Here is a 22,272-nt window from a genome sequence, read left to right on the forward strand (position 1 = left end):
GGACATCTTTGCCACGGCGGCCCCTTTGACCGGTGCCGGGCACGTGGTCTGGGTAGGCTTAGTACCCGGTGCTCGCGTCCTTATTCCTGCCGGGGGGGCCTGCTCGCCCACTGGCGATCTAAGAATTTTGCTATTCCTTCGGAATGCAAACTCTTTCTCCTTCTCGTTGGGTGTTACTTTGGGTGTTGCGTTATTATTGCTCATTATGTTGGGTCCCAACTCCTAGTCGTTGTCTCTAATCGTTGCACAGTCGCGTTGAGTGATTCCATGGTTATCTATGCAAAGCAGGGAGGCCATGCTAGGGTTGACATCTGCCCTTATGGGGTTAGATGTACAGAGCCGAATCCGCGTAGATCAGGAATGTTACATCTGAACCTGCGCCGCCAAATGAATGGTGCCGAATTAGAGAGCGTTCTAGGAGACTTGCCACTTTTTAACGGGACGGGGGCGGTAGCAGCATTAGCCTAGCAGCCATTTCAGCAAGATTTCACTCCGCTTACTGAGGTGCTAGAATACTGCTATCGTCAGCCCATGAGTCGTCATTCCATATCGGGGGTCCAGTTTTCAGTCCTAGGGCCTTACTGGTCTCGGCCTTAGTCGCCTTCTCGTATTTCCTAGACGCATCACAGTGTGGATGGTCTGTCCGGGGATACCTGACGCCTTGTCGAAGGTTACGAGCTGCTTTAACTGCACCAGAGAGGAGTTGATCCGACCGTTACCCACTTAGTGGAGGTCAGAATCGTGCCACCATAGGGGCCCTCTCCGGGCAGAAACATCCCCTTGTCGCCTTTAGTCGCCTCTTACGACAAGCAGGGACGGGCTGTGGGACTATTCTAAGGCCGCTACCCACGCGGTGTTGGTCGTGGAGGGTGTTTTTTTTTTTTTTTTTTTTTTTTTTGTAGGAGGTAAAGCTTGAAGAGCCGAAGTCTAAGTCTTTCACCCAGTAAAACCCTTAACCTACTCTCCGTTTCCCATCTCACGGTACAACCGCCGGGGTTAACCTTGGGTATTACTTCGCGAGGGGGGAGATGGCCTGAAAAGCCGCAACTAGTAATTAAACTAGGTTAGACGACGGTTGCGCTGACGTTCAGCGCGACGCATGGATTTCATGACAAAGACTGTCATTTTGCTGACGGCATCCCAATTGTTTTGTGAGCCCAGTAGCGTATCCATCAGGTCAGAGACCGTGAACGGCTTCCCAATTGCTAGGCTGAGCTCATGCCTTATAGCTTCAAATTTCGGACATAAAAATAAAACATGTTCTGCGTCTTCGATTGCCCCAGTACACAGTGTGCAGAACGGGTCGGTCTCGTGCCCAAACCTATGAAGATAGGATTTAAAGCACCCATGTCCTGTCAATAGTTGCGTCATGTAGAAGTCAACCTGTCCGTGCTTTCTTTCAACCCAACGCTCCACATCGGGCAACAGCTTGTACGTCCACCTACCCTTTATGCTTCCACTCCACCGGTTTTGCCACGCTGAGACCACGCGGGCTCTAGTCTCCTCGATCGATGCATATTCGCCGGCCAGCTCCTGCGCCTGCTTTGCGAGCAGGTCAAGGGGCGTCGTGGCGGCTAGAAATAACGCGCTATCCTCGGAAATGGTCCGAAAGCCACAAATGACTCGGAGTGCGGCGCGCCTGTATGCCGCCCTGCACGTGCGGCTATAGGTAGGCGAGGTCATGGCCGGAGCCCAGATCGGTGCCGCATACATAATAGTGGATTTTACCACACTGGCAAGAAGGCGCCTACTCTGCTGTTTAGGCCCGTTAACATTCCCTAACATCCTAGCTAGGGACGTGGCAACTTTAGCCGCTTTGTTGCCCGTCACTTCTAAATGGGATTTGAACGTAAGCCGGTGATCCAGCATTACGCCAAGGTACCTAATGAAGGGCTTGGACCGTATAGTAGTCCTACCCACTGTTATCTGGGCGGTTTCTACCACCTTCCTGCTGCTAATCAAGACGGATTCCGTCTTGTGCTCGGCTAGCTTCAAGCCATTGGCACATAGCCAGTGGGAAGCTTGCTCGATGGACGCATTTGTTACAGCTTCAACTTCATTTAACTGCTTCGCTACTGCGACGACGGCAATATCGTCTGCGAAGCCAATGATCGTAGCTCCTTCAGGGAGCTGTTTATTTGTGTGTCATGCTGGGCAGTAGCTGTTTGGTTACGTTTTTAGGTTAGTAGGTTCTTAAGTTTATATTTATATTCTTGCAGAGCAAAAGGGTATCAAAGCATTTCCGCGAATGTATCGTATGTTGAAAAATCAAATTTTACAGGAGAAGCTTTTTCTTTATTTTTGTGCGATTGCAGTATTTCCATACAAATGAAATAAATTTGTATGGACATACGATAATTTCGCGCGCAAATTGAAAAGCATTGTAACATACGATAAAATTGAAACTTCATTTTTATCGGATTTATAGGGCTTTCAGTTATAATATTTCACAGGGTAGTGAGACATTAGGTGCCTAACAATTTTGCATTAAAATCTCAATTTTGAAAAAAAGCGACATACGATACTTTCGCGGAAATGCGTCGGTATTATAATATCAGACAGAAGTTTTCAACGTAGTGAAGGAGATACCTTAGACCTGTAGCGAATAGGTAAATAAAAAACAGATGATCGCAAGCTTTCCTGCGCCACCTAGAGGAGGATAACGGCACTAGTTGGCGTGAGAGGAATTCTATGATAGGTACAACTGCATTTTTGGGATATATCAGTGGTGGTTGGGCTATCGATTTTAGTTGGCAACCGTGGCCGAGAGGTTTATTCGATATTAGGTACGGCTGCATTTACGCTAACGTCATTTTTGGCTGACTTTAGGATCACTAGATCGGCAAAGTGCACGTGAGGAAAATCTTAACCTTCCTTTTCAAATTTTGAAGCTCGGCGTGAACGGTTGGGTGCAGTCCAGCCAGTGATTTTAATATAAAGTGAAAAGTTAAGGTTGTGGCTGATCAAGGTCCGGTTGGAGTGCGACTTCACCAGTCGACGTGCAGCAGATTGCATAACCCGGCTGCAAGTCCACTGCACCAGATTTTCGTTAATTAATTCCCCTTCCGTACCCGAATAGGTACACTCGGAATTTTAAGATTTCCCTGCGCGGAGACGGGAATTACGTTAACGTCAGCAATTACTGCTTCCCCAAAAAGGGGGCAGTTCAGACGACCGTCTTCAAGCAGTATCGTCAAGTAAATTTCTGCGGCGCATAGGAGGAAGGATTAAGGATTATTTTCTCCAGCTAGTTCCTGTAGGGTACCATATAATGAGTCAGTGATCTTCGCCAGAAACCAGGCAATAAATGGCTGAGTGGCACTAGGTGGCCGAATACCTTAAAAGGAGGTGTTTTCTTTTGCCTTTTTCTTGTCTTGCTGTCGGAACTTGTAGACCCCTCAAATGTATTAATTCAAGTTCAAGTAAAGTGGTCCGAGATACCTGTCGCAATGCAGTTCAAAATTGTCGTTATGCCTAAACAGTGTAATCTCATTTAAACTTAAAGAAGTTGCTAAATACGGAGGTGCAACCCAAATCAGTGAATTGTAAAAAATGTTAGCCGAAAAGCAGATTATAATTTTGTTAAAATTTGAGCCTCACGAAACCATCGAAATCATGTGAATTTACAAAACGTATATGTAAAATAAATTCGCCTATGTTCAAAATAATTAAGTTAGGTTAAAAACATAGTAGATTAAATGTAAAAAAATGTGAATATTACGAAAACTGAATTTCAACTATCGTTAGCAGTAAAGATTATTTTTGAATTTAGTGGAAGAAATAAAAAAAAAAAAAGGAATATAAAATGAAACTGTAAACAGTTAACTGTTAACAGTAAAACAAAGTAAAATGAAAATTAAAGCGCTAACGAATAGCTATGATATTAATATGAATTAAACTTGAAATTTGAAATAAAACTAGAAGTAAAGATTAAAACCAAATATTCATAAAAATGTTAAAATTATAAAGAAATTAAATTGAAATTCGTAATCATTTGCAAGTTTATCTTGTAGGTTTTTGATATTATTATATTAGACCTTATGAAGTCATACATGTTTACAAAGCCAACAAGAATTTTCTTTATGAATTATACTATGTTATCTTTAGCTTTTATATTTAGGAAATAAAATGAATTATAATGTCTGAGTAGATAACCGATCTTTTTAACTCCATGCTGACCCGAGAGCCACCTTAGTTGCCTTTTTCTAATGGGGCCTGTTGCAGATCATATTTGGAATATTGACATGGCCAAGGAAGGGAGGGCTAATTTCGCGCCCGCAATCTTGTGGCGTACGTTGAGGGAAATTCAACTCATTTCTGTCTGTCCGTTTGTCATGCTATCTCTATATCCGGCCGATTTTGGCTCGTTGTTTTGTTTTTGCACGCAAGAAAATTTAATTGTTAAGGATTTAAATGAGCACCCATAAGCTGCAGCCTCTCCAGAACACCACGACATTTGCCGACGAGTTAAAGCCGGAATAAAACGCGTGCAGGGCTTACAGTTCGGGATACCATCAGCTCACCGATGTTCGTTACAGAAATGTATATATAATCCTGATGAGAATCACGATTTAAATCGAAATCTGAATCTTTACGTCTGTCCGTTTCTCTTCAAACTAGTCTCTCAGTTTTAAAGCTTTCTTGATGAAACTTTGCCAAAAGTAGTAGTTACTGCACGCAGTCCGAACGGGCCGGATCGGGCGACTATATCGGATAGCTCCCATTCGACAGAATGAGAAAAACAATTCTTACGCAGTTGTTTTTTATCATATCGACATGATTTCTACCAGAAGGTGTTTTCTAACTACTCTTGAATTTCGAATTAAATGTTTTCTTTTTTTTTTTTTTTTTTTGCCCTGCATGGAAACTCTTTTATTAATTGTAATGGCTACTCCTTTTGCACTTCTAAGCTTATCGCTGCCAGGCCCTTTGTCCCCGCTTCTTTTAGTAGTTCGATTTTCAACTCGCTCACAGAAGGCACGGTCACTGATCGCCGGCCTGTTCTTTTTTTTTTTAACATACTTCGCTGTTAAAAAGGCACAGTCAAATCGTCTGCCTGTCCAGCCAAAGTTTCACAAACATAAACTTTGTAATTTAAGGCCTTGGTGCCATTCAAATAAATAAGTGCAAAATTAAGTGAACATTTGTGCGGTTTGTTTTTTTTTTTTTGGCACCACCCAAATCTGCATTAGTGAAAAATTTTAATGACCCAACATTTATGGTGGCCCCGACGTGATCTTAAAACAATAGAAATTCGAACAATGTAAAACTAAAGTGCAACCAAACAAATTATTTTGTTATTTTCGTTCGGTTAAAGTTGGTGATCGCGGATATACACAATTTCAAGTTATATGTAGATAAGCGCAAGTGGCAAAACATGAACTCCGATTTTCGATCCCTATTTGTGCCTTCGTTCCCGCTTTGAACGTTTTACAGCGGCGACAAAACGTTTTATTCGCGAGTTCATTGCCTATATTGCAAGTGATAAATTCTCAAAATAATAAAATCCTAATTTATTAAAAATGTCAACGGACAAAACTTTTTCTGCTCCAGTTGGGGGCAAAATATTTTAAATTGAAGGCTGAGTTCATGCTTTCTAAAGCTAAAGCCTTTGAGAACGCCCTGACCGTAGAGAAGCTCCAGGCAATGAGTGAGGAAGAATTGGACCTTCGTGTTGAACGCCTGGACGAGAGCAAGGCTGCATTTGTCCAAGTCCATGACAGCCTTGAGAAGCTGAATTTTAACGAAATCGGCAGCATGGCTTGCAATGACCTTAAGAAGCTAATCATCTCAGTGAAGATCAGGTTAAATCGAAAATTGGGTAAGCGAAAACGTCCGTCATTTCGTAGTCCCACAGAAGCCATTTTTCCATTCTGTGTCAGCGGCTAGAAGATCTCATTTACCTGAATTGAGATTGCCTGAATTTTCTGGTGGCTACACGGAATTTGCCGACTTTCAGTTCACGTTCAAGTCCTTTATCGACAACGACTTTGAGCTCCTTTATATTGAAGTGTTCGCCTTGGATACAGTGCTCTCGTCGGAAATTTGTGAAGACAATTATTCTGTAACCTTGGATTTTTTTGAACAACCGCACAGTGGTCCGGCTAATGGAAAAAGTGGTCATAAATCAGAAACTCAACGTAGAGAGTTCAAAATTTGTAGTCGGGGGTTTTGGGGGTCGCTGATTTCGAATATGAAGTGGAAATTTCAAAATTCAAAATGGCGGCTCCAATATTGCAGTTGTGATTTTCGTAAGTATGTGGTGAGTATATTATCTTATTTTTCACGACCCCAGAGAGTACCACGTGGAGTTTTAGGGTAAATTTTGACTGTCCATTTTTTTTTACATCTTTTTGAAATTTTTAAAAATTTGTTTTTAATTTTTTTTAAATGTTTCTTTTAATTTTTTTTCCTTTTTTTCTTTGAATTTTTGTTTTTTTGCTACTTTTTATTTTGGACTTTTATTTTTTAATTTTTAAGACATTTTTTTAACTAAAAAAAAAAAAAATTGATTTTACCCTAGCCTCCTCTCAATGTCACCGCATAAATTGGAATGAAAGAATATTCTAGTACAAAGTACACTTAAAATAAAGCAGCACAACTGCCTAAATTAAAGTTACTGCATATGCATAAGCACACGTGAGAGATTAAGAATGAGCGCAAAGGAGAACTAGGGAAGATGAAATCAGTAACTTTTGTTTTTGTCGCTTTCGCTGTCGCTGCTGATTAGGCTGGTGCTTAATTTCGGCAACAGGTGTGGAAAAAAATGTTCGCATTTGCGTTTGCGCAATTTTGCGCAAAAATTTTAAATTGGGTATTGTAGTACAGATGTATATTAATATTACCTACATGGTCTCTGGTTGGAAGCTGATGGAAGGCTAAAAAAATTAGATTCGAAAAAATGTATTTTCAAAAAAAAACAATTTTTCGCTAATTAAATGAGAATCCCATTAACACAATAATACATATTGATAAAATTTTTTATTGGTGATATAGTTTACAGTAATAATAAACTGTTAAAAAAAAATTTTATCGAAAAAATGTTCGTAAATAAAAAAAAAATTATATTATATTTTTATAGGATTTTCGCCACTTGTCACTTTTAAGGTTGAAAATTTTTATGTAAACGGAATTAAAACAAGCTAATACTTTTGGGGAACCATAGTTCAAATATTCCTTAATTGATTAGAAATAGACATTTTTAAATCCAGGACTATTGAAAAATTGGATTTATGGCAGCATCCGGACCACGGTTAACCGTTTCAATAATATGCGTCTAATTTCCCATTCTCATATAATGTACATTTTGGGTCTTCCCAAAGTGGACTGCAGTCCGCTACGAAGCTAAGAGATATGTCCGATAAAAGAAATGCTAATCTACGTGCTCTTCAGTTAATGGGTTCAGCTGAGCAAATTTCAATCTGCGTTATTGTCCATGTTTTACTGCAAAAATTAGATAGCAAGACTCAGGCCAATTGGGAAGAATCTGAGGCTATTGATGAATTTACTTCGATTAATCATTTCACTACATTTTGGTCCAAGCGTTGTCGAAAATTGAAAAATATAGAGCACACTGCAGTTTTGTACTCAAATGATTTACAATCAGGAAAAAAACGCAACAAAAGCATCATAGCCTTTAGCGTCTTGGCTCTCAGCCTTCGGCCCAGGTTAAGCGAACTCCTGTTGCGGAACAAAGTACGTCAAATCCAATTGTTTCAAGCGCTTTTTGATATTGTCTTTCTTGCAACTGCAGTCATAAGCGTTTAAAGTCGATCAGCTGCTTGGATCCCATGCCGTGTGTTGCTGTACTCGGGATCACAATTCCACATTGTGACTTCCTGACTCGCTCACCAGTTGCAATTCCCGAAAACGAAGTCTACCGTATCAGTTGCTAGTCTTGGAGATGCTCGATTTGACTCGGATGGAGTTTCCGTTTGCTTTAAGTTAAAGCCGCATATTTTCGATTACTTCGCATGCATATCTACTCTTGTTGCTCCAGCAATTACTGATAATCAACCCAGTTGGCTGGAAAATTCCCTCTAATATTCAGTTGGCCGATCGAAAATTTTATAAATCTCAGCGTATAGATCTTCTCATTGGCGCTAGCATATTTTTTGAGTTATTATCTGTAGGGAAGATTAAGTTGGCCGCTGGGTTACCTCTATTGCAGAAAACGAGGCTTGGATCGTAACAGGAGGTGGATCTTCTACTATTAAGGCAACTGCAAAGCAGGGTCAAGCTGTGCAGCGTGAATTGGTTGCTGCTGAAGGTCGTATGGACGACGTTGACGAATTGATAACAGGAGGAAAATCAACACAGGAGGTCCTCGAAATCAGGTCTCAAAGCATCAACTTGATTACACGAGGTGGTTTTAAACTCAGGAAATGGTGTTCCAACGATAGCGGAGTCCTTGATCAAATTCCTGACAAGGAAAAAGAAACTTTCCTGAAGTTTCACGATGGCAGCGACTTTGCCAAGACTTTGGTTCTTTTTTGGGACCCTGCAAAGAAATTTTTTCGTTTTTCTTTTTCCCCATACAGGTCATTTCAAAGCCATGTAAACGACTGGTGTTGTCCACAGTTGGGACGTACCCAGCAAATGAAGTTTCCTCGACATCCGTGGGATGTTATTGAGGTTCACGGATTCTGTGACGCTAGCATCGACGCCTATGGAGGATGCATCTATTTCGTTTCAAAAGCTGATGGCAAACGAGATGATGCGGGACGTACGCAACATGAATCTCTTCGATTGCCCGTTTGGTTACTGGTCGGATTCTGTGTAGCTTTATCACGGATAAGCGATAAACCTTCACGTTTTCAAGTATTTATTGCTAATGGAATATCTTTAATTCAAGAACTATCCAGTAGCATGAATTGGCCCTATGCACCGACTAACTGCAATCCAGCCGACATTTTTTGTCAAGAGGTGTGCTTCTTGAAGTGAACTTCTGGAATCTGGCCTTTGGTTCCGAGGCCCAGCGTTTCTTCTCAAGAATCAGCACGATTGACTTGTTTCCCTGTGAAGACTCTTCCCGACCTCAGAAAGCGCATTTTGATTTGCACGCCGTATAAAACGACGAAGATGTTAAAATGGGCACTCAGATGCTTATTAAACGTATCCAAATGCGAAACCTGGCTGATAACTACTGGAGGCTGCATTCTAAGCAGCAAATTTCATCATCCAGCCCGTTGTGCTCTTTTCCCATTCGTCGATAGCTTTGGGCTGATGCGAATTGGTGGCAGACTACAGAACTCGTCCTCGGATTATAATGCGCAGCATCCTGTCATACTGCTACTGGATGCTGCATCCAGTTACACGGGCCATTACATGTATTGGATTTGCATCGGAAGAACTTGCATTCTGGTCATTGAGCGCTGCTCGCTCACATGCGTCTCCAATTTCGGCCGATAGGTGGCCGGAAAACAGTGTCCAAATGCGTCGTATGCTTTCGAGCCAAACCAAGGCTATCTCAACACCTAATGGCTGACTTGCCCAAGGATCGTGAAAACGTCTACGTTCATGGTTACTGGTCTGGATCTCTGCGGTCCACTTTAGTTTCGCGACGAAAGCAATCCATCTGGAGCTTGTCCAGGATCTTTCGACACAAACATTCTTGGGAGCACTGAAGCAGTTTAGTTTTATAAGAGGCAAACCTACCCGAATATGGTCGGATAATGCTACGAACTGAAGAATCTATTCTTAGCGAGCCCCTACACACGAGCTATAGAAGAATTCTGCCTGGAAGATTCGATTGAGTGGCGTTTTATTCCCCCTCGTTCACCTCACTTTGGAGGCATCTAGGAGGCTGCAGTAAAAACCACCTGTACGCCCTCTTTCAGAAAATCTGGCAGATTTTGAGGTGCTAACTCCTGCACATCTTCTTGGCACAGTTCTGCTGGTGCTGTACTCTGAGCCTGACGTCGCAAAGCTGAACTTTAAACCGCTTGGACCGCTGGCAGAGAATTTCTTACTTCCAACAAATCTTCTGGTCACGGTGGCGTGAAGACGCAACGCTCAAAGTGGCACACTCCCAAGCCTGCGCTACAAATCAACCATGTCGTCCTGGTTCAGAATGAGAATTTGCCTCCGCTTAAAAAGCCATAAGCCAGGGTCATGGAATTGGTGCCTGGATGCGATAGAGTTGCTCGTGTGACAGTCATACGAACATCAACTGGAACCACTCAAGAAGGGTTGTCCGCAAGTTGTGCGTGCTGCCGAAACAGGTCTGGTTGAAAGTCCTGGCCTAACTCAAATCTTTAAATTTCAAATCTTAACGTAAATTGAGTTCTCGATAATTGCTTTAGTTATTCTATTTGCCCTGCGTGGCAACTCTTTCATTAATTGTAGTTGCTACTTCTTTTGCACTTTTTAGCTTATCGCTGCCTGGCTCTTTGTCCATGGCAAGCAGCTTCTTTCAGTAGTTCGATTTTGTACTCGCTCACAGAACATTCACAAACATACACTTTGTAAATTAAGGCCTTGGCCATTCAAATAACTAAGTGCAAAATTAAGTGAAAATTTGATTGTTTTATTTGGGCACCACCAACGGTTGTGGTTAAGAAAAATCTCACTGACCCAACAAAATTATTGGAAAAAAATTGATAACGTCGTTGTTTTTTATCGACCAGTTTTTATACCCTTGCAGAGCAAACGGTATTATAATTTCAGTCTGAAGTTTGCAACGCAGTGAGGGAGACACCTCAGACCCCATTAAGTATGTATATTCTTGGTCAGTATCACGATCTGAATCGAAATACGTCTGTACGTCAGTCCGTCTATCCGTTTCTACGCAAAACTATTCTCTCAGTTTTAAAGCTATCTTGCTAAAACTTTCCCAAAAGTTGTATAGCTATTGCACGCAGTATATAAGTCGGAACGAGCTCCCATACGAGAGATTGAAAAAAAAATTATTCCTCCGTTGGGTAAAAAAATTTCTTATATATAAATAATGAAACAAATTTATAACGTCGTTGTTTTTTATCCTACGACCATGATTTTTGGAACATACAATTTTTTTATAACCCTTGAACCGAGAAAAAATTTATATAAAATTAACGGAAATTAACGGATATAAAATAATTACAACGTTGTTTTTCATCAGAAAAGTTAAATATTTAAAATATAGAATTTTCTAATAACTCTTGAATTTCGAATTAAATGTCATATTGTTTTCATATGAACAATCTTTGAAAATACAGAAACTTCATAGAAAAATCGACATAGCTTCGATGTTGTTTAGCCTCTATGTATTTGGTTTGACACATTTGATGACTGCAAGGGTATATTATATGTATAGCTTCCTTCCTCGTTTTTCTTTACTCCAATTAAAAAAATTTTTATATTTTAAAAACAGCTATTATAGCGTGTATTACTTACCAAAAGTTATTACGAATTAAATGTTTTTAAAAATTAAGGGCGAAACAGTTTGGCTAAGAAACTTTTGGAAAGTTGAAATACTTGTAACCATATAAATTTTAAATTTATCATTTTCTTGTACTATTTTCAGACCATCAACACAATAAACTCATCCCGGAACTCAAATTATATGAAATGAGAGCTGAGAAATATAATGGGATGGTTCGCCTACTAAAGCCAGGATGCCGAACATTACTTCTTATAACCGATTTTCAAAGTCGTTATAAACTTATACCAAATTTTCACAAAGCAGTTTGGCCATACAGAAAATCGAAAACGTTATTGTTTGGGCATATGTCGATTGAAAAAGGATTACCGTGGTTTACCGAAATTCTTCGATTATCTTTGTGCTCAAAACGAAAGCTTCAAGTTAATCCAAGAAATTGTGTTGGTACTGTTCTTGCGTTAAATGGTCACCGAAAATACTTTTGTATGTACCACGCTAAACACCCAGAGTCTGATCAAGGAACAAAGGTAAATATAAAAAGAAACTCATAACTTAGGTAGACGACACTCGATAAGCTGTGTTGCTGAGTTAACACTAATTTCTTTCCATCATGTATTTGCTGAACGGGTTCTCAACATACCTTCTTTTTCAAGAATATTTGTTTTGCTATTGATGATGTTGCAATGGCTGCGCTTGAGCCTTTCAATTAATACGAGTTGCCAAGCAAGGACCAAGAATAAATATCAGCATTCCCCAACTTTTATTTTAGATGTGTCAATGCTATATGACTGATATTTGCAGCTATTGCAGCTATACGCAGCTATATGTCGGAATGGTCGGGATTGCTCGATAAATAATGTAACACAATTATGCCGTTGCTGTTTTTTATTATATAAGCACGATTATTGGATTCTGATTTTTTTAATATGTGTTTAAATTTTTTAAAAGTCAACTGAATCCAAAATCCTCAAAAACAAGAAAGAAAGCTAGAAGATTTTTCATATGGCAGATTTTTTAAAAGTCAACTGAATCCAAAATCATCAAAAACAAGAAAAAAAAGCTAGAAGATTTTTCGTATGGCAGCTATATGATACAGTTGTCCGATTTTGATACAATTTAATTCGTAATTCAATGGTAGTTAGAAAACGCCATCTGGAAGAAATCAAGTCGATCTGATCAAAAACAACGGCGTAAGAATTTTCTATTTCATTCTCTCGTGTGGGAGCTATCCGATATAGTCGGCCAATCTACCACATCTTCTGGGAAAGTTTCAGCAAGATAGCTTTAAAACTGAGAGACTAGTTCAAAGAAAAACAGACAGACTGACAGACGTACAAACGTAGTTCGTTTCTGATCGTGAAGATGATCAAGAATGTTTAGTATACTCATATCACCTTTTCTACTGGAACTTCTTTATCTTAAAAACCATTAGCAGTAAAGGAGACACCTCTTACCCCATAAAGAATTTTTATTTTTACGGTGTTTAATTATCGAACCTTCTCTCAACCAGACTTACGACAAGTATTCAAATCTTAGTCTAATACATATAATCAATTAATTAAAATTAGGTTTTATTTTTGGAATAACGGCCCTAGTTATTGTTGCTGGATGGGGAGATCTCTTCGTCGGAGTCGTGTGTGGCTAGTGTTCCACGTTAAAGACCGCGCCAGCCTATTTGGATGACCCTGTAGCTTGATCGTATACTTTGCTTATACTTTGTCTATTTCCTCTTTAATAGATCCCACGATTAAATCTCTGTGAATGTTTTCATTCCGTATGTACCACGGTGCACCCGTTGTTGTTCTCAGTATCTTTGATTGGGCTCTCTGGATCATTTCTAGGTTACTAACGCATGCGTTCTCCCATAGCTCGGAGCCATACTCCCAAATTAGTTTGAGAACTGCATTGTACATAAGTACCTTGTACTCCAATTTCAGCGGAGAGCGAGCATTTATAAGCCAGTGTAGGCTTCTTACTTTTAATTTAAGTTGTGTTTTCTTGGCTTCGATGTGCCTTCTCCAGATAAGCCGTCTATCAAGGTCGACTCCAAGATAAGTCACTTCCGTTGTTTGTGAAATATGGACGTTGTTCAAAGATGGTAGGGTTCAGCGTTGCTCTCATGGGGCACTTAGATCGACTTAGAATCTTCTTCCTTGAGGTACTCCAGCTTCAATTGGATGGTAATCGGAGCGGAAATCTTTACACCGTACTGCGAAACTTCTATGCACAAGATATGATTCCAGTATTTTGAATTTTATATACAAGCCGTCCAACCAATCGCGGTCGAAGGCCTGGGCGGCATCCAGAAAGACTGCGGAACAATACTCTTGACTTTCAAATGTATTTCGTATCTCGGAGGTTATTCGGTTTACTTGTTCAATGGTTCCATGTTTTTCGCGGAAACCAAATTGGTGGCTTGGAAAGGCATTATGGGACTGTAGGTGTTCCTTTATACGATTCAGGAGCAGCTTTTCAAATATCTTTGATAGGCACGACAGACGACTGGTTGGCCTATATGATGAAGGCTGGGACTTGTCCTTTCCAGCTTTATGGATCATAGTGATCACAGACTTTTTCCATTGTTGTGGATAAAAGCCCCATTTTATCATGGTGTTGAATATCGTGCTGAGAAGATTTTTTGCACAGTTCGGCAATTTCAATTTCTAGATGTGCAGCAAATACATTTGCCCTCTCTGCGTTGCTGTAAGCCCACTCTCCTGTTCGTGTGTGTAATGCCGGTTCACTTTCGATTGGTGGACATATACCCGATTCAGCTTTCCACAGTGGATATCGTCTGCTGTTAGGGGAGAGATTCTGCAAATAGGATAATTGAGATCGATTTTTTTCATCTTCTAGGGCTGCGCGTAGAAGTCAGTTGGCTGTTTTAAGCTGCTCCTCGAGGCAAGCGATCTGTGGGCTTGCCACTCCCTCCGAAGCCTTCTCTTATTGCGTAGCAATTCCTTAATATGCCCAAAAGCTCGACTGCTGCTAGAATCAGAATTAAAATTACAAGCCGATATAATAGGTGTGGAGTGTTGACCAGCTAGTGACATAACAGACACTAGTGCTTCAACTGAGCTGTCAATCTCTTATTTTTGGTACATGTTTGGGAAGCCATCAATATGGGTACTTACATTCTTTCTGTATTTAAGCCAATCTATTTTACAGGAAGTTAGAAGATGTGCTCGTTTTGAAAGCTGTGGATGGTCGTAGAGAAGAAGTAAAAGGGGCGAGTGATTCGATAAAAGATCTGTTAAGTGTTCCACATGAACATAACCTCTAGGCACTCTTCTTGTGACGGCAAAATCCATCAGACCAGGCTTCTTATTAGGATCTGCTGGCCAATAAGTAGGCTTACCTGGAGAGATAAAGTCAAGTTTGTTTCTTGGTGTTATTATAGCGTTGTACAGCTGTCTTCCTTTTGGATTGGTGAGTCAAGAGCCCCAATGGAGGTGTTTCGCATTATAATCACCAGCCGCTATAAAACGGTCACCTAATAGGTCAAAGAACTTTACAAATTCATCTTCGGAAATGGAAAAGCGTGGTGGGCAATATACAGCGGACAGGTTTAAGAAACCGCTTTCAGTATCGATGTGTATTGATGTAGCATGTAGGCTGTTGCGAATGATGGCAACTCATAATGCCCGATGCGTTTCTTGATCAGTATGCCATTGCAGCCATGAGCCTTGTCATCAGGATGTTTTGTTTTATAAAATGTATAGCCATTGAGGTGGAAATGGTTTTTGTTTGTTAGATGAGTCTCTGATATAAGACAAACTTGCCCTCCGATCTACTTGAATAGCACACAAATCCCACAAGACAACGAAGTAACGTATCTCGGCGTCCACATCGATAGACTCCTAACATGGCGTAGACACATCGAATGCAAGAAACTACATCTTAAACTAAAAGTCAGCAGCCTCCACTGGATTATAAACGCCCGATCGCCCATGTGTCTGGACTACAAGGTACTGCTCTACAACTCCACTCTTAAACCAATCTGGATGTATGGCTCCCAGCTCTGGGGAAACGCGAGCAAAACTAACATAGACATCATACAGCGCGCTTAAGCAAATATCATGAGAACTATCACTGGGGCACCATGGTATATTCGAAACGAAAACATCCACAGGGACCTTGGCATTCTCGCAGTAAAAGATGAAATAGAGAAGCAAAAAGCGTCATACAAGGAAAAACTCTCAGCACACCCAAATCCTCTTGCAAGGGATCTGACTCGGGTTTCCAGAAGAACCCGCCTGCAACGTAACGACCTTCCAACCCAGCCATAATTTGTCAGGGCCATTTTTACTGTTCCAGTCTATATGACTGATAGTTAGGTTATAGTATAAGATTTGATACACTTACTGTTAGTCTCGTAAGGAGAAGATTCAATAAACAAAACAAAGCTAAAAAAAAAAAAAAAAAACTCTGCTTGCAACATAAGACGGTTTGATGACGCCGTCGGCAACAATCTTCAGATCGATCGGGCACTGCTCGAGGACTATTGACGGCTGGAATGCACTTTCGATCATCTCTTTAACGCTGTTTTGGAATTCTAGGGGAGCTGTAAATAAATTTGGATCTTCAAATATGCTATAGACATCGTTTGGATACTCATCGGCTTCCAGACTTCGAAATACGTATCCCTTCGCATCGGCAGTAAACTCGAACTTTTTCAGGAAATCGTGTCCCAAGAGTGCGCTGCAGTCTATTGCACCCCGTGAGACAACCAAAAATTTTTGCATTGTTTTCAGCTGATCTACCTCGACGTTGGCGTTAAAAAATCCAATCGGCTTTGTATTTTTGTTGCCCAAGCCTCGCAGTGTTGAGCTACTTTGGAAAATTTCGATATTGCCCAACTCTTTCAATACAGCTTCATTAACGATTGTCACGTCCGAGCCGGATCCACTAGGCACTCAACTTCAACACCGTTTATGGTCACTTTCTTTAGGCGACTGCGATCCACAACAACACGAACTTTCGGGATGCTTTTTGGACAATCCTTGGATGTATGCCCGTTCTCATTACAGCTGAAGCATTTTTTTTCGGCGTTACTGCAGAGCCACAGTTAAAACAATATTCCTTTCTTTTCTGGTCCGGTACTTGTTTGTTTGAAACAGTGGGTTCATTTTTCCTTTGATTAGCTCCGTTTTTTTCGTTCGTTCCGTTCCTTTGGTTGCTCTCCTGTTGGAACAGATCGAAAATCTAATACTCTTCTTTTAACTCTTTGTATGACTTGCATCGCAACATGGCAACTTTAAACTTGCTTTTTATTTGCAGCCCGTTTACAATGTAACGCAAAACAGCAGCCTCCTCAACATTTCCAACACTTCCCAGCCTCTTCATATGCTGCAGATACTCGTGAAACGGTTCGTTTTTTTTCTTCTTACGATCGCGCAACCACTGGTGTACATCGGCACTATTCCGGCTGCACTCAAACTCAGCAATCAATTTTTCCTTCAGCTCACAAAAGTCACTCACGCATTCTGATTCCAGGAATAACTTGGCCGTGCCGATCATTTTTGCCCTGGCATGAACATATTTTTGCTTCTCTGTCAGCTCATACACTTCCGCATTTCGCTCAAAAATTTCGAACCACTTTAAAACCGGCACCGATATTCCATCAAATTCATGTACGCTCTTGTCAAAACTATTTGGTGGTATGTTTCCCTTATTTTCTCTTTGCTCATCGACCTCGACCTTGAGTGTGAGCAACTGGATAAGCTTCTGCATTTTTAAGCTCATATCACCAATTTCTGCTGCTACGTCGTTCATCTCTGTTGTGACAACTGCGCCGGCGACTTCTTGCTTCTGCATTATTACTTCGTCTTCGCTGCTATGCCCTTCTTTTTCACTCCTTAGATCAACTCGATCCTGCTTTTGCTCCTCTTTTCCGCTCGTTTTCGTCTGTTTAGCCGGCGTTCTCTTGGTTTTTTGTCATGTTCGGCGACAACTACGGGCGACTGAATGGCGCGACTAAATTCCTAACGGTTCTTTCAGCTCTGTACAACTTTCAGAAAATACGCCGTTCTTAGGAATTTTGCAACGCAATTTCACAACTTTGCCCTTGAATTTCGCCACACGACCAACAACTTTACAACTTTACAACTGATCTTCTGCTTTACAACTTTACAACTGATGTTCGGCTTTACAACTGATTGACGGCTTCATTGCATTTTATTTTGTCTTTAAACAGCTTAATTTTCTTCTGCATATCCACTTTCACGATCTCGCGCACTCAGACTCGGTTGAGCCCCCAAATGTGAGAATAATTTATAATGTCAATGATTATTTATTCAAACGTTAAATTAAAAGTAAAACTGAGGGGAGATCGGTCTCATACACATTCTTGAAAGTAACATAAAATAACAAAAATAATAATTCGACTGCTAGTTTTTCCACGACTGCTGCTTACGGCGCACGACGAACGAATATATATATAATATATGTAAATGAGTATGCATATAGATAGTAAAAATTTTAGGCTGACATTAATCGTTAGAGGCTGTACACATGGTATTACTTAAACTAAAAATTTCCATTAAGGTTCATCAAATTATTCAAACAAAAGAGAATTCAAAATAAAATTTAAATTATTTTAATGTGGTTGACATTGGCACAGCTCTGACACAAGGGTTAATATTCAGCGGTGCCAAACTCTGGTTCTTTCCAATACAGGGTGAATCGTGTACTCACGAAGAAAAGGTTACATCTTATGCAACGCCATGTGCTTTTTGGTTAATGTTGCAGCTTAGATGTTCTTATTTTCACTTAAATGTGACTGCTGTGTCCTGCTGTCGCTCTAATTGCTCCACAGATTCCCCTGGGTAGGGTATCCCAAAAAGGTTATGGCGTATCCCACTAATACCGACTGCAAAGTTGGGACACCGGCGGCAGCAAGATTTTTGAACACATATATGTATGTGTGTTTGTATGAAAGCGCGCAGCGCCAAGGCTGAGCCGGCCGCCGGTGACCAGAAACTACGGAAGATTTACTAAATTAGCGTACACACACAACTCTGTATGACTTTAGCAAATTTACCTTCAAAACTTCAAATCAAATCACTGGTTCACTACAGGTAGACTTTGGAGTCTCCTGATCGCTGCTCAAATTTGCGGTTCTCCGCCCACTTGCCTAAATTTTGGACTTGGCCGTGGGTGCGGTTCCGAACACGTGGTTGGTTTTCACTCTTGAATTAAAATTTCTCGTTCACAAAATTTTACGCACTGTGGCGGTAGAAGATCGGCAGCGAAATGATCGAATCGCCCGAATATTCTAGCAGCGTGGCTATCTGTTCATGAGCTTTAACGGGACTATTCCTGGCAACTTAACGAAGTATGCGAGCGAGACAACTATACGATTTAAGCTGAAGCAGTATAGTTGATCTTAAAGCTTGCACACTCGAGCTAGTTTAACCCTTAGCTGACCTAATAAATTTTGTATGTCCGTTATAATTTTAAAGTCTTGTCTTTCTGTTCACTGGCCACTACACCCACAGATTATGTTTCTGAGATTTCGAGGGAATCGTAATCTGAAAAAGGTCAGTGCGAATAATAAAGGTTTATGTTTTCTGAATATCCTTTAGATGGTAAACTCCCATTTTCCTACCGTTTTCGTTGGCTAATTCGTAGTACACTGGACTGAGTTTTCGTTTTACTGTGGCTGGAATAAATACATGCGCTAATTTGTGACTGAATTGCTTACTAGCATTGCTCTGCGTGAAATTACGTACATAAACTTTATCTCCTATGCTGAATTGGATGTTTCTATTTCTCAAGTTGTTTATTTTTGCATTAGCCTCATGAGCCTTCGAGGTATTGATCTTAGCCTCTAGTCTAGTCAACTGCAAAGCATTCGGATAAACTAATCTAGTATCGTCTGAGAGTAAATTTAGTTTTCGCAACAATTCATAGTCTTTTCCACACAAAATCATGTTTTGTCCAAAAGTAAGAAAATAAGGTGAAAATCCGGTGGTTGTATGTAGACTTGATCGAATGGCTCCGTTGATCTCGTTCAATTTCTGATCCCAGGTTGTATGATCTTTCCCTACGTACGCTCTTATGGCTGCTAATACTGAACGGTTTAAGCGTTCACTTGCGTTAATCTGTGGAAAATACACAGCTGTGCATAAGTGCTTGATCGAGTATCTAGTAAGAAAGGCTTCAAAGAACCCTGAACGGAATTGCGATCCATTGTCTGTGAGAATTGATTCAGGAACTCCAAATGTAAATAAGATATGCTTTTCAAGGAATTCACAAATTTTTCCGATGTAAATCTTTTCAACGGACAAAGGAAGTGAAACTTTGTAAACTGATCGACAATAATCAGTAACCCAATGTTCCCTACCTTCGGACGAGGATATGGACCTAACAAATCCATATAAAATCGGTGGAATGGTCTATCTGTTTCTCTGGGTTTCCCCATAGGTGGTCTGAGTACAACATTTGGACTTTTTGTCTGCTTACAAACGCTACAATTGTTCACATATTCTGGAATTTGAATAAGCATCTTCGGCCAAAACAAGTATCTTTTGAGTTTCTCCACTGTTTTACCTATGCCGCAATGAGAAGAGCCTGGAGAATCATGAGCTTGTTGCAGGACGCTTTTTAACTAGTCCCGAAGGTACCCATAACTTCCATGAACCTTCATCCGATTCACTGTTTCCAGTAATCGCTTCAGTACGCTTCTATACATATCCATCTGTGATCTTAAGATCGGGAAGTTTCTTTTGATTCTGACGAATGCGTTCGATCAGGTCGAGATATTCCAAGGAGCGAAAATCTTCTGATTCTAAATCAATTATTGGACCTACGTCTACAAATTCCTCTACTGATTTGTTCTGCCTGGAAAGGGTGTCTGCTATGATGTTTTGAGAGCCCATCCGGTGTTCTATGCGAAAATCGAAACCTTGAAGTTGTAAAGCCCATCGAGCGAGTCGACCAGACAAGTCTTTCTGCCGCATAAGCCATTGTAATGCTGCATGGTCTGTAACTACCGAAAAATCTTGTCCTTCGATGTAGGCGCGAAACTTCTTTATACCCTTAATAACTGCGAGACACTCCAGTTCTGTGACAGTGTAATTCCGCTGAGCCTTCGATAGTTTAACGGACATGTAACCAACAGGCATTTCAAAACCATCATCATTCTTTTGAGCAAGAACACAGCCAAGGCCAAGGCGTCCTTCCTGGTATGCTTATTAACTTCGCGAGAATCCAAACACAATCGAACCTTACTGCCTTTCTGAACATTAACGCAGTTACAACTCCATGGACTATTAGAAGGTTCTATTATATCAAGAGCTAACATATTATCTACTTCTGCAAACATAATTTTCTCTCGTGCAGGTGAAATTGGCCAATGCCTTTGTTTCAACGGCTTAGCATCGCCTACGTCGATAGAATGGGAAATTATATTGGTTCTGCCTAGTCCCTCCCGTTCATATGACGGAAACATCTCCTTGACACTGTTCAAACGATCCTGTTCCTTACTAGAGAGACTATGTAACTTAGTTTCCGGTTCTTCATATTCCGATGGACCAACATCTAATTCTCCTATAGTTTCGTCAAGGATTCTCTCGGCAAGTTTGAATTTCTTAAAGAAATCTATTCCGAGACAAGACGTCTATTGTTGTAAGTCTGGAATAATATAAAAGTCAATATTTTCGTTCAGATTTCGGTACTTTATCGAGGACGTTATAATGCCTTTCACGGAACATAGAGCACCACTGGATGTTTTCACTTTTCCAGAACACTTGCGTGAGCTTGGATGAGCGAGAAGCACTTTAGCTGCATTGTTGCCAACACAACTAACGGTTGCTCTGGAATCTAATAAAGCATCGTATCTCTGATCTTCTATAATCAAGGGTGTGTACAAACGATTGTCTTCTTTTCCATATATTGATGAAATCAAAACACGCCGAGTTTTAATAATATTCTTCCAAAATTCCCGTAACCGAAAGGTTGATCTTTTGGGTTTAGCCTCAAGTGAAATTTTATTTAAACTACCGAATATCCGATGTCGAGCTTTCAAATAATTAGATCATCTGGTGTGGAAAGGTAAAAGTCTTGGTGTTAATTCTGACTCATCTACTTTTTGCCACTCCCAGGTGTGGTCTAAATGCTGATTTTATTATGGCTGGATACGGATGTGTCTAAAGCTGGTTGTTGGACACATCCTTCGGCTGGTTTTCCGAAGGGTTACACTTGCTACAACGAGGTTTATAAACGTTCTTGGTTCCGCAACCATAACAAAACACACTTCTAGGTTCTAAACAATTGTCCCATCTATGTCCTGGTTTATCACAGTTCCAACAGGATATCTTGCTGCGCATAAAGGCTGCTACTATTGGTTCGTGATCTTCCGAAGGTTCTAATTCGGTGAAAATTTCAGAAATATTTTTACGATAAGCAAAAGGTTGCTTAGAAGAATTGTGCCTCAATTCGTTATAGAATTGTTCGTGCTTTTTCACTTCCATCATTAATTTTGTTGAGTTAGCGAGCTTTTTCACTAACTATTTTTTGGCAAGATAACACAAAGATTTTATTTTGGTTTATAAAGGTGTATTTAATTAGCTCCAACGAAAATTATAACAAGTTTTGTTTCGAATTCACTTAAGTATATTTATTGAATACAATAGAGTTTATTTATCGGCACAAGGGCGGCGACAAATAGTACGAATTTATACGCAGACAAACCCGAATTGGTTTGAGCGTTAAATGCAAGCGATCTAGCGACGATCTTGATAACGACGACAACTATTAACGACTGTTAGCTAACAACGACTTAGCGACGACTGATAAAGACTATTTTTGGCAATGCCGATGCAATGCAGCTGCATGAGCTTAACGAAGAAGTGCGAGATGATAAATGATAAGCAAAGAACAAGCGATGGTTAAGAGAATTGCCTCGC

General features: G+C 40.5%; 1 protein-coding gene across 2 annotated transcripts in view; it reads left to right on the forward strand.

Annotated features, from left to right (window-relative positions):
* The window catches only part of LOC108100543 (dnaJ homolog subfamily C member 16), a 451,288-nt gene that overhangs the window by 361,681 nt on the left and 67,335 nt on the right, over positions 1–22,272 (forward strand). For both annotated transcript variants that reach the window (XM_043209499.1, XM_043209500.1), the window contains exon 10: positions 11,507–11,889. In XM_043209499.1, coding sequence (XP_043065434.1) covers positions 11,507–11,889 — 383 coding nt within the window. The remainder of the gene's footprint in view (positions 1–11,506; positions 11,890–22,272) is intronic.

The sequence above is a fragment of the Drosophila ficusphila genome, unplaced genomic scaffold (genome assembly GCF_018152265.1).
Source record: "Drosophila ficusphila isolate 14025-0441.05 unplaced genomic scaffold, ASM1815226v1 contig_128, whole genome shotgun sequence".
Taxonomy (NCBI): domain Eukaryota; kingdom Metazoa; phylum Arthropoda; class Insecta; order Diptera; family Drosophilidae; genus Drosophila; species Drosophila ficusphila.